General features: G+C 39.6%; 1 protein-coding gene across 1 annotated transcript; it reads right to left on the bottom strand.

The window, feature by feature from the left end:
- Window positions 1–3,460: 3,460 nt before the first annotated feature.
- LOC139442949 (post-GPI attachment to proteins factor 4-like) lies at window positions 3,461–4,950 on the bottom strand. Its single transcript, XM_071223874.1, has one exon. It carries the CDS (start codon window positions 4,911–4,913, stop codon window positions 3,612–3,614), a length of 1,302 nt encoding a protein of 433 aa, XP_071079975.1. The 5' UTR covers window positions 4,914–4,950; the 3' UTR covers window positions 3,461–3,611.
- Window positions 4,951–13,919: the final 8,969 nt, after the last annotated feature.

Here is a 13,919-nt window from a genome sequence, read left to right as displayed (position 1 = left end):
GTGGAAACTTTTATGTTTTTGCATATAGTGTAATATTTCGTCATTGTAACATATCATGTATGGATTGAATATTACATCGGGAATGAACTGAAACCTGGTAATATATTTCCTACTGATGTATAATTTTGATACGACCCAACCCAAGCGCAAAACTTAACTTGTGAATTTTGATACGACCCAACCCAAGCGCAATACTTAACTTGTGAATTTTGATACGACCCAACCCAAGCGCAGTACCTAACTTGTGAAACACATGCACCTCTCATTGACAACACTGGACAGAAGGAGAGACAATGGCCCTTGACATGGGATTTATGGGTGTGATTACCGACACTGTCCAGGGGATAATCAATTAAGGCTATAAATGTCATAACATTAAGTAATGAATTTCTGAGTTGGACTATAAGACAATTAACTGTAATTAAACGCTTTGATTACAGCCTGTGAACTAGTCTAGATTTCCTCAAACGACATGTAACTAAAAATAGACACAATTTATGGATAACAACTTCTTTAATTACTGTAAAGGCGACATTTGGGTATAGATGATTATACCGTTGTGAAGCAACTCAACACTGTACAGACATGGAAGTCCGGAGGCTCTACTTCTTAGAATAAAGACTGATTGTTTATCCGGGAGCCTACAAGATTTTGATCTGGTTATCGGTTTGGATATATGGATGTCGAATCCGGTGTGTTTGGAGCCCAGGTCAGAGGTATCCTCCCATTAGTTACACACCTTAAAACAGCATAGGCCATAACTTCTTTTAGTGGCACTTAGAAGTCGGAGTACTAAGTACTATATCCATATATACATCCATATATATATATATACATCCATATATATATATATACATCCATATATCTTATCCTTATTTAACATAGGTCATGGCTGAAGGCACTGACTGGTCTACTCTATGTTACCTAAGTATTAGAATGGTGTGATCCAAGAAAAGTAGAAAGATAAACTCGTACTTTATGTATGTGAAGTATATTCACACAGCGACATATCATGTTATAAATATATTAGAATTGTTAGCACCAGTAGTAGCACTGATTAATTAATTTAATTTAATAGTGTTTGTCTACTCCAACCTTCTCATACCCTCACTCTCCTTATATGGAGTCAACCCGCACCTGTGTCTCATACCTTCACTCTCCTTATATGGAGTCAACCCGCACCTGTGTCTCATACCTTCACTCTCCTTATATGGAGTCAACCCGCACCTGTGTCTCATACCTTCACTCTCCTTATATGGAGTTAATCCGCACATGTGTCTCATACCTTCACTCTCCTTATATGGGGTCAACCCGCATGTGTGTCTCATACCTTCACTCTCCTTATATGGAGTTAATCCGCACCTGTGTCTCATACCTTCACTCTCCTTATAAGGAGGCAATCCGCACCTGTGTCTCATACCTTCACTCTCCTTATATGGAGTTAATCCGCACCTGTGTCTCATACCTTCACTCTCCTTATATGGAGTCAACCCGCACCTGTGTCTAATACCATCAGTCTCCTTATATGGAGTCAATCTGCACCTGTGTCTCATACCTTCACTCTCCTTATATGGAGTCAATCCGCACCTGTGTCTCATACCTTCACTCTCCTTATATGGAGTCAATCCACACCTGTGTCTAATACCTTCACTCTCCTTATATGGAGTCAATACGCACCTGAGTCTAATACCATCACTCTCCTTATACGGAGTCAATCCGCACCTGTGTCTCATACCTTCACTCTCCTGATATGGAGTCAATCCGCACCTGTGTCTCATACCTTCACTCTCCTTATATGGAGTCAATACGCACCTGTGCCTAATACCTTCACTCTCCTTATATGGAGTCAATACGCACCTGAGTCTAATACCATCCCTCTCCTTATATGGAGTCAATCCGCACCTGTGTCTAATACCATCCCTCTCCATATATGGAGTCAATACGCACCTGTGTCTCATACCATCACTCTCCTTATATGGAGTCAATCCGCACCTGAGTCTAATACCATCACTCTCCTTATATAGAGTCAATCCGCACCTGTGTCTCATACCATCACTCTCCTTATATGGAGTCAATCCGCACCTGTGTCTCATACCATCAATCTCCTTATATGGAGTCAATCCGCACCTGTGTCTTTAACCTTCACTTTCCTTATATGGAGTCAATCTGCACATGTGTCTCATACCATCACTCTCCTTATATGGAGTTAATACGCAAATGTGTCTAATACCTTAACTCTCCTTATATAGAGTCAATCTGCACCTGTGTCTCATACCATCACTCTCCTTATATGGAGTCAATCCGCACCTGTGTCTCATACCATCAATCTCCTTATATGGAGTCAATCCGCACCTGTGTCTTTAACCTTCACTTTCCTTATATGGAGTCAATCTGCACATGTGTCTAATACCATCACTCTCCTTATATGGAGTCAATCCGCACCTGTGTCTCATACCTTCACTCGCCTTATATGGAGTTAATCCGCACCTGTTTCTCATACTATCACTCTCTTTATATGGAGTCAATCTGCACCTATGTCTAATACCTTTAATCCCCTTATATGGAGTCAATACGCACCTGAGTCTAATACTTTCACTCTCCTTATATGGAGTCAATCCGCACCTGTGTCTCATACCTTCACTCTCCTTATATGGAGTCAATACGCACCTGTGTCTCATACCTTCACTTTCCTTATATGGAGTCAATCCGCACCTGTGTCTCATACCATCACTCTCCTTATATGGAGTCAATCCGCACCTGTGTCTCATACCTTCACTCTCCTTATATGGAGTCAACCCGCACCTGTGTCTCATACCTTCACTCGCCTTATATGGAGTCAATCCGCACCTGTGTCTCATACCTTCACTCTCCTTATATGGAGTTAATCCGCACCTGTGTCTCATACCTTCACTCGCCTTATATGGAGTCAATACGCACCTGTGTCTCATACCTTCACTCGCCTTACATGGAGTCAATCCGCACCTGTGTCTCATACCTTCACTCTCCTTATATGGAGTTAACCCGCACCTGTGTCTCATACCTTCACTCTCCTTATATGGAGTCAATACGCACATGTGTCTAATACCATCACTCTCCTTATATGGAGTCAATCCGCACCTGTGTCTCATACCTTCACTCTCCTTATATAGAGTCAATCCGCACCTGTGTCTCATACCACCACTCTCCTTAAATTGAGTTAATCAGCACCTGTGTCTCATACCATCACACTCCTTATATGGAGTCAATCCGCACCTGTGTCTCATACCTTCACTCTCCTTATATGGAGTTAATACGCACCTGAGTCTAATACCTTCACTCTCCTTATATGGAGTCAATCCGCACCTGTGTCTAATACCTTCACTCTCCTTATATGGAGTTAATCCGCACTTGAGTCTAATACCATCACTCTCCTTATATGGAGTCAATCCGTACCTGTGTCTAATGTCATCACTCGCCTTACCACACTACCTTTTCCCGAAACCAACCTGCAGATTGCATACACAACAACGATGAGAAATAAAAAATACATAATTAAGGTTATTTTAATTATGGTAATGCTAAACACAGTCAGTCGAGAAGTCCAGCAGTAACCTGTCGCAGGAGCTTGTATTTTATTCCACCTTTCCTCCAGGGATTGACGAACTAGTTAAATCAAGACGAAAGAGGAACTGTTCAAGTATCTTGATCCGGGACTTATTCAGTGACGACTGCATGCCGACATGGTAAAAGAGGTTCGGTTCTAGTTGATATGTTGGTATATTAGTCTGGAGTGTAAAGTCATAGATAGAAAGGTCAGTATGCTTGAATGAAGGCAAGGTGGTCAAATATGTGGTCAGAGAGTCAACTATTGCTGATGGATATAACATGGCTTGGGTACAACATTCGGACGCTTGTCGAAACTTGTACAAGTATTTTGAAAGTCTTCGTACCTCCATCACATTCTGTCGGCCTACAAACTCTGCTGTTAAGATGAAAAAAAACATCCAAATTAGAAAGTGGCTTAATCTCGAACTATATTTGTCCCGTCTTCTTTTAGCTAAGCACTGGAATACAACCAAGGTGACACCTCCACCAACACTGCCTATACTCAAAAGCTCCAGGAACATTGGCACATCAAATGCATAGCCTTGCCACCGTTCGGGATAATACAGTTTGAGATAAGCAAAGTCTTTCCTTTGAGAGGTGCTTCTCCTGTTATCAACTAGGTGATTTTCCAGTGTATATTTCAGGACATACGCTAAATCTTTGTGAGGAATAGCATCGTCTTCCACCATCAGTACATACTCGGGATCAAATGATTTTGCAACCTTTAAGCAGTACGAGTAGTCCATTGTCTCCTTTTCATATTTCCCCTCGCTTTTCTTTGTCTGATATATGGAATAATTATGTTGATTTTGATACTTATCTTCTAATTTGAAACTTGACAAACCATATCTTTCAGTAAAGGGTAGATACTTCTTTAAAAACATTGCCTCTTTGTGTTTCTGGTTATTCAAATCCACATTACACACAAATACAAACGTTCTACGTGAAAATTCGTGACTTTTCGCGAATTTGTCCATCCCGGCTGACGTCTGGAGAACGTATCCAGGATCTTGGCGCTTTTTCTCAACAGCGCGACTGACTGTGATTATGGCCACAGTCAGATAGATCTCGGAGCTGTTTTCCACAGAATCATAGTACCGTAGATCACCTCCAGGCGTCTGGCTCTTGAAATAGGAATAAGCACGCCTGACTCTCTGTTGATTGAAATCATGTAACATAGTGACAGTTTCATTGTTGCTTATGGGAGGAGCTAGGAAGTAAGACGAGAATGGAAGATTATAACATAGAATCGGCAACAACAGAAGAAACTGAATCATGTACACAATAGCAACTGTCGAGCAACAAAGTTGAAACCTGGCTCTTGCCATGGCGTTTCTCGTTACCTGTCACAATCTCATATACTTGGACGGTTTTCACTTTTTGAGGGCGTGTTGTTTCATCACTTTAATCCTGTATGGTCCAAGTTTATGTTACGGTTGTGTTTTATCAGACATCCAGAAGAATAAATTGGTGCTTGACATATATGTCCGTATCCAAACTAGTATGTCTGTTTGTCGCTTGTCCCATGAACAAGCAATGATCAGTGGTCAGCATTCAATAGCTTGGTCAGTTGACCAGAAACATGATATCTTCGTTACATTCAATGTCAAGCTGTGTGATCGAGGATATAACCTGCATTAGTCAACAGTTTCAATATAACGTTATGAGTTGAATAGATTGTTACACTGTTGCTATATCCCATACCAAGCGGGAGTCGACTGTTGTTATGTGGAGGATAATGAATATCCAATAATTCCAGTTGAAAAGAAACAACTCTGTAAGCCCACTCCTTCCACAATCACACAGAAGCAAAATCTATGCCCATTCTGCCGTCCATTATCCGTTGTCAATAGAGCATGTACATAAACACCGCGGTTTGTGGAGCGAACCTCGTCATCAAAGCGTACACAATGGTTAACAGAGGCAACAGGTATTGTCACTTTATCCAATGTATATCCACTATATCCAATGTATATCCACTATATCCAATGTATATCCACTATATCCAATGAATATCCACTATATCCAATGTATATCCACTATATCCAATGTATATCCACTATGTCCAATGTATAGCCACTATATCCAATGTATATCCACTATATCCAATGAATATCCACTATATCCAATGTATATCCACTATGTCCAATGTATATCCACTATATCCAATGTATATCCACTATATCCAATGAATATCCACTATATCCAATGTATATCCACTATATCCAATGTATATCCACTATATCCAATGTATATCCACTATATCCAATGTATATCCACTATATCCAATGTATAACCACTATATCCAATGTATAACCACTGTTATTCATAGATAGTGTCTACTGCGCATTTCACGCCACCTGTGTAAAAACCAAAACACAACGCAAGTATTCCTGTATAAAACATGTCACATGTCATCATTGCTATCCAGGTCGGAAATCATCAGTGTACTGCAACAGGACACTGCTGACTGTAATAGAAAATCTTGCCTCCACACCCATAAATAACCATTAACAGCCACCCAACTACCACAGCTAGTGGTTAACCGGAGTCCCATTCAGGATATATGTCCTGCTGGCCCTGCTATGAATACAGCGACAAAACCCTTTCAATATCCAATAGAAATCTCTGCATGAAGCTGAGGCGATTGTACGATTCATATCCATGACTATATCATGCGCAAGTGTCTATGAATCACTATCAAATAGTAACGACACCAGAAGTCTGGGAAGCTGTTCAAATATTTCTTTTCACCAACCGAATAACAAATCGTCTTTTGATGTAAGAGAGTCACGAGGTATGTAAGGAGTGGTTAAAAGGCTACAGTAAAAATACCATGCATAGAATGTACTGGCGTGATAGGATCTGTTTTTCTTCCCAAGGTGTCACGGTGAATCGGAGAAACTTACTGTAGCGAGAAAATCCAATGACCTTTATTGCGAAATTCGGTTATAACGTAGCTGTCAACAAGGGAATCGTATACACGTGGACCTACTGCGGATAGTCGTTATCAATAAATATTTGTTAATTCCTTATGCGTCTTTGAGGCTGAATAAACATGTCGATCCTTATATTGACTGAAAATATTTTTGGTCTAAGCTGACCAAACATTCTTCTCGTGGATGAAAATAACGACCGCTCCACTATGTACGAAGTCATGCTGTTGGGATAATTTGATACGATGAAAATAGAAAAAAATATTCATGGAAACTAGTTATTACTACTTCTTGATGAAGCTACGCCACTGTAACAGATGCGCTCGCGTGTCGTCTTCAATAAGGGGACACTAGAAGCGTTCAGCTCCAATCACCAACTCACTGAAGATCTCGCACGACCGCAGGGATCCGTGCTTGGTCCATTACTGTTTATTGTTTATGTAAATGACATTGCTGATAAATTAGACTGTATGACAAGACGTTTTGGAATGTCATCAAATTACAACAGCGTAATGGAAATTCCCCTAACCACTGAATGAGCATTCTCCGCGGAATTGGAGAGACTAGATTAAATCTGTTCTATTCTCTCGCAAAGAAAACATTGGAGGTCTACATATATATTTCAAGTGAAAAAAAATCAGCTCTATTAAGACTCGTAGAAATAAACATTTGGGAAATATACTTGAAGCCAATGGCGAATGATCTTGTCATTTATCTACCATAATAAAAGCAATCCCCAAGGGGATTTAAGTGATGAGAAAACACAAACGTCAACTTAACAGAAATACTTTTAACAATTGTTTTTAAATGTTCATTTTAAATACCTATGAGAGGTATTGGGTGGTTGCACCGAAGGACAAAGTGAGAAATTAAAACAATTACAATTAGAAGCTGTACGCATTGTAACTGGCCTCAATAAACCAACAGGCATTCATTATATTATGAAACCGATTGAGAAACTTTAGTTTAACTCAAACTTTTTTTTCTTCAAAATTAATTATAATATGATTCCGTCCTATCTAACATAAATGTACCAAAGATTTTGGCTGCAAAAACTTCATATTTTTTAAACTGAAAACATCAGTGTTCCCCTCAAAAGACAAAGACATTCGTGTGAATCCTTTTATCCGATTGTGGAACTCTATTCTGTTTTGAGATCGAAATATTTTGTTTTACAAATTCTTGACAAAAGCACCACCCCTCGTCAGCTTCGTACTTCGCATTCGGAAAGAGGAAATATAATATCGTACATGCAAAACTAGGATGCGTGTGCAGGCAACTGAATTATGATTTTCAAATGGTACACTGTGTGTTGACACATCATGTAGAATGGTAGCCACGAGACGTATGCCTCTCTAAGAGAAGTTCATGTTTGGTGACAGAAAGCACGTGCAACTTTACATCTTTTAATTTCGAATGAAAGTTCTACCAATTTGAAAGACTGTGTTTGGAACGATTGTAACTGAAATGCCTAAGCGTACTATCACAGAAAATGGCAAGATGGCAAATCATTGGCATCAGAGACCATCTATTATATGGTCTCTGTTGGCATGCACAAAACTGGCATGTCATGTCGAGCTATTGCCACCGTGTTGAACATTAATCATACTGTTATCAGCCGACTCATTAGAAAACACAAATTGACTGGACATGTGAGGGACTTGCCGAGATCAGGACGTCCACGGAAGAGACAGGGTCCTTGTAAACTTGCACTGTTCATCCTCATCACTGGGATACCAACAACAGTGTCCGTTAGCACCCTCAGGCGTCGACTGTACGCAGGGGGATTAATGGCCAGAAGTCCAATAAGACTTCCACTCCTCTCACCCCAACACATGCCGGATCGTTTAGCCTGGTGTCAGACTGGAACTTGAGGTCATGGTGGAGGTTTCATTGGTCTGACCAGAGTCGGTTGCTATTGCACCACACTGATGGTAGGACTCCTGTCTGGAGGCAAAGGGAACATTTTATCAGCGCAACATCCAGGAACCGGCGGCTCAGTGATAGTATGATGATGTTGCTTCTTTGATTGTAAACTTTATTTGGTCACAGCTCAGGGTACATTAAATGGACAAAGGTACCAAGATACCATATTGGACGGTTTTGTTGTGCCTCATTTTGAGAACCATGCACTAACCAGGTCTTCATGGACGACAATGCTCGACCCCCCAGCATGAGCTGTGACTGACCATCTCCGGAACTAAGCCAGTTGAGCTCTGCCTTCTCGAAGAATAATGTGCATCTAATCGAGCATCTATGGGATCAGTTGGGATGCAGGGTTAGAGCCAGGGACACTCCAGTAAAGAATCTCCAAGAAATGACCCAGACATCGCATGAGGAACGGCAACACATCCCTCAGTTGAGCAAGAGGAGACGTCTTGCGGATGTGATCTGTGTACGGGGTGGCCACATCAGATACTGACTTAGACTACTGATCACTTACTGAGACACGTACGTGTTGATCTGATTACCTCATTCCTAACAGTTATCGTACCTAACTGCCTCTATCTCTCCTTAATTAGAGTTCTTGTAGTCGCTAGGCAATAAAGTTGCTTTCTTTTTTTTTGCAAATAATAATTTTCCTATTATTAATAAAATTTACATCTCATTTGACGTTAAATAACACTTTGATTTCTTTTTCTCGCATTCCAGCCTCTCCTTACCCCTCTCTTTTCTTATCAAAACGTCTTGGTGGCGCGATACTTTTGACGAGCTGTTACGGGGAATACGTCATATCAGGGAAGTTTCAGGGAATACGTAATGTCTCATTCACGCAGGGAATATACACAATCTCTAACATTTTCATGGATTATACGTATTCAACCAATTGCTTTAACCTTTGTTTTCAAACTAAGGAAAATGGTATCAACCTGTTAATTTTAGAAATATAACAGCGCCGGAAAAACTCTTTCTGTTGAATGCACTATCCGATGAAGATCGGCACGTTTTTGACGAAATTCAGCCAAATCTGAGTATGTTGAACTCTGTTACCTATTATCTCAGAAGTAAAGTTAGCGTTGGCAGTATCAAAGTCATCGGCTGCATCCGTCACACGGAGTGGCAGTGCAAGGCAGGGTAGCAGTCTCAACTCAACAAGGTTGATTGGTTGGTTTTTTAACGCCACACTCAGCAATATTCCAGCTATATGACGGCGGTCTGTAAATATTCGAGTTTGGACCAGACGATCCTGTGATTAATATCATGAGCATCAATCCACGTATTTGAGATCGATGACATGCATCAACCAAGTCAGCGAGCCTGACCACCCGATCCCGTTAGTCGCCTTTTACGACAAGCACAGTCGCCTTTTATGGCAAGCATGGGTTGATGAACATCTATTCTGCCTCGAATCTTCACGGGTCTTTTCAAATGTAGTCGTATACACAGTTGCAACTTTGGTTATTGATTTTGAAAAGGAAAAGTTACTTTTTAAGCGTACACACTGCACAATAAAAACTCATCAAACATACAAATACATGTGTAATGAAATGCATAACTAAAGGGCAAGCAAAGACTTCTGCGTTAACATCCCCGTCAGATTTAGTTTCCACTACACGTGAACTATACAGGCGTGAAACTACCTTGAATGAGGATTTCCCCACACACTGTCCGACTAAACCGCCAGAGCAACCACGCGACACGGGAAAACAGTCAAATATGGCAGATGATAGACCTACCTTTGGCATAAACTAGTATTCACTATTAAAACTATGACAATAATAAGCATGGTTAGCTCAGACAAACTCAGCTACCGGAGACCAAATGTGACACACGTCTACAGGGGTAGACACACGTCCACAGGGGTAGACAGCCAACCACTTTCGTTTAGGCAAGCAGAATTAGCTCCCTTTCTTTACCACCGACAATGTTATTTCGCCGATGATCATGGAAGGTATTTTGTTGCATATATGTTTTGGTAATATTTTTTTTATTCAGGGTTCAGAATACATTGTACACGATATAATGCATATTAATACATTAACTGTTTGCACATCATTTGTAATGTGATAATTGATATTACCAGTGATAATAAATGATTTACTGCATAATGTATATGTATTACATGATGGAATCCCCTTTTTTATCATAAAAACACAACAGCCATTCATACTTCTCATACAGACACCATTTACGCACTCTAACACGGGGACGCCACAAGCACTCACACACACACACACACACACACACACACACACACACACACACACACACACACATATATATATATATATATATATATATATATATATATATATATATATATACATACATATCCTAAAATCAAAAAGGTTTTCGTACATCATCCAGTCTTTGTTAAATATATATATACATATACATTTCCTAAAATGAAAAACGTTGTGGTACATCATCCAGTCTTTGTTAAATTCCAAACCTCTGTTTGTGGACAAAAAACATCTTTTCTCTATCTTATAGCGAAGTTTGAGTTCATTCTTTAAAAACTGTATATTCAGTAGTATATTTTGAACTCTACATCTGTAGATAAAGTATTTTGTGAACAGGATGATAAAATCAAACACTTTATCAGTAATAAGATTTTCTTTAAAGCCAAAAATAATAAATTCTGCTGAAAGATTTAGATTATGAATGTGTCCACATTTGTCATTTATCCAGCTCATAAACTGTTTCCAGAAATTCTGTACAATATCACAATCCCATAAGAAATGGACGATCGTCTCTCTTTCATCACTGCAAAAAGTACATCGATTACTGTCCACATTCTTGACATAAAACAGAAATGAGTTGGTTGTAAGTATCCTATGAATTATCCTGAACTGAAACCACCTTATTAAAATTATTTATTATTTATTATTATTTGATATTTGCCTATACCAGATTCAGGTTATCATAAGATACTATTAGTTACGCATGAGGGCAGTTACAACTGGGTATATAAGGTGAGATATATAATTATGTGTATGGGTCTTGGTTATTTATGGGAACAACAATATGTGTAAACAGGTTCATGGCCGATCCAGCGAAAATCCTTCCCAAACTACTAAGAAAATCTTTCGCGTGAGTGGTCCTAGGCATAAGGTGGTTAAGCTTCAAATACATTGTGTTTTCTCCGCACTGCTACTTGTTAATGACAGTTGTCGAAGGTGACTAAGTTCGCCTTGGACTGAGCGTCGGAACATCTTCAGTATGACCTCTCTCACTGCTATCCAACACAGTACTGACTACGCTACGTCCGGACTCAATGAAAAGCATGTGTACTTGCGCATTAGCCATGGCAAAGTATGTGATTTGGTATGTGTTGTAGTTAGTTTAAGTGTTTAAGAGGTCGCCTTCTGCCTTAGCAGTTTTGGCTGACCTGTCCCTCTTTTGGACTCATGTGAGTGAGAAGTGTACACATATCCATTGTGGGTTTTAGTATTGATAATTTTTAAGAAGACGTGTTAAACAACAAACAGGCAAGGGGCGTCACGATTACAGCAGACATAGTACGGGGTCTTCGTGGTAAAAACAGACACGGCGCGAACACCTGGTGCCAGTGATCATTCATAAACTGGTAACCAGTAATTTGCCTTTTAATCCTTAATTTTGACAAAAAACAGACACACAGCTTCACTATTGTAACAGACAATACGGGGTCGTGATGTTGATAACAATCAGACACAGCTTCACTGTTATAACAGACATAATACGGGGTCTTGATGTTGATAACAATCAGACACAACTTCACTATTATAACAGACAATACGGGGTCTTGATATTGATAACAATCAGACACAGCTTCACTATTATAACAGACAATACGGGGTCTTGATGTTGGTAACAATCAGACACAGCTTCACTATTATAACAGACATAATACGGGGTCTTGATGTTGATAACAATCAGACACAGCTTCACTGTTATAACAGACAATACGAGGTCTTGATGTTGATAACAATCAGACACAGCTTCACTATTATAACAGACAATACGAGGTCTTGATGTTGATAACAATCAGACACATCTTCACTGTTATAACAGACAATACGGGGTCTTGATGTTGATAACAATCAGACACAGCTTCACTATTATAACAGACAATACGGGGTCTTGATGTTGATAACAATCAGACACAGCTTCACTGTTATAATAGACATAATACGGGGTCTTGATGTTGGTAACAATCAGACACAGCTTCACTATTATAACAGACAATACGGGGTCTTGATAGTGATAACAACCAGACACAGCTTCACTATTATAACAGACAATACGGGGTCTTGATGTTGGTAACAATCAGACACAGCTTCACTATTATTAGAGACAATACGGGGTCTTGATGTTGGTAACAATCAGACACAGCTTCACTATTATAACAGACATAATACGGGGTCTTGATGTTGATAACAATCAGACACAGCTTCACTGTTATAACAGACAATACGGGGTCTTGATGTTGGTAACAATCAGACACAGCTTCACTATTATAACAGACAATACGGGGTCTTGATGTTGGTAACAATGAGACACAGCTTCACTATTATAACAGACAATACGGGGTCTTGATGTTGGTAACAATCAGACACAGCTTCACTATTATAACATACATAATACGGGGTCTTGATGTTGATAACAATCAGACACAGCTTCACTATTATAACAGACAATACGAGGTCTTGATGTTGGTAACAATCAGACACAGCTTCACTATTATAACAGACAATACGGGGTCTTGATGTTGATAACAATCAGACACAGCTTCACTATTATAACAGACATAATACGGGGTCTTGATGTTGGTAACAATCAGACACAGCTTCACTATTATAACAGACAATACGAGGTCTTGATGTTGATAACAATCAGACACAGCTTCACTGTTATAACAGATAATACGGGGTCTTGATAGTGATAACAATCAGACACAGCTTCACTATTATAACAGACAATACGGGGTCTTGATGTTGGTAACAATCAGACACAGCTTCACTATTATAACAGACAATACGGGGTCTTGATGTTGGTAACAATCAGACACAGCTTCACTATTATAACAGACATAATACGGGGTCTTGATGTTGATAACAATCAGACACAGCTTCACTGTTATAACAGACAATACGGGGTCTTGATGTTGGTAACAATCAGACACAGCTTCACTATTATAACAGACAATACGGGGTCTTGATGTTGGTAACAATCAGACACAGCTTCACTATTATAACAGACAATACGGGGTCTTGATGTTGATAACAATCAGACACAGCTTCACTATTATAACAGACAATACGGGGTCTTGATGTTGGTAACAATCAGACACAGCTTCACTATTATAACAGACATAATACGGGGTCTTGATGTTGATAACAATCAGACACAGCTTCACTGTTATAACAGACAATACGGGGTCTTGATGTTGGTAACAATCAGACACAGCTTCAC

The sequence above is a fragment of the Haliotis cracherodii genome, unplaced genomic scaffold, assembly GCF_022045235.1.
Source record: "Haliotis cracherodii isolate W230 unplaced genomic scaffold, xgHalCrac1.p SCAF_5, whole genome shotgun sequence".
In the NCBI taxonomy this organism is placed as follows: Eukaryota; Metazoa; Mollusca; class Gastropoda; order Lepetellida; family Haliotidae; genus Haliotis; species Haliotis cracherodii.
Note: the sequence above shows the minus strand (reverse complement) of the source record. Positions and strands in the feature narration are given on the sequence as shown.

What these genes read in the sequence shown, in the direction of transcription:
- LOC139442949 (XM_071223874.1), bottom strand. Translation starts at nt 4,913, where the DNA reads ATGGCAAGAGCCAGGTTTCAACTTTGTTGCTCGACAGTTGCTATTGTG.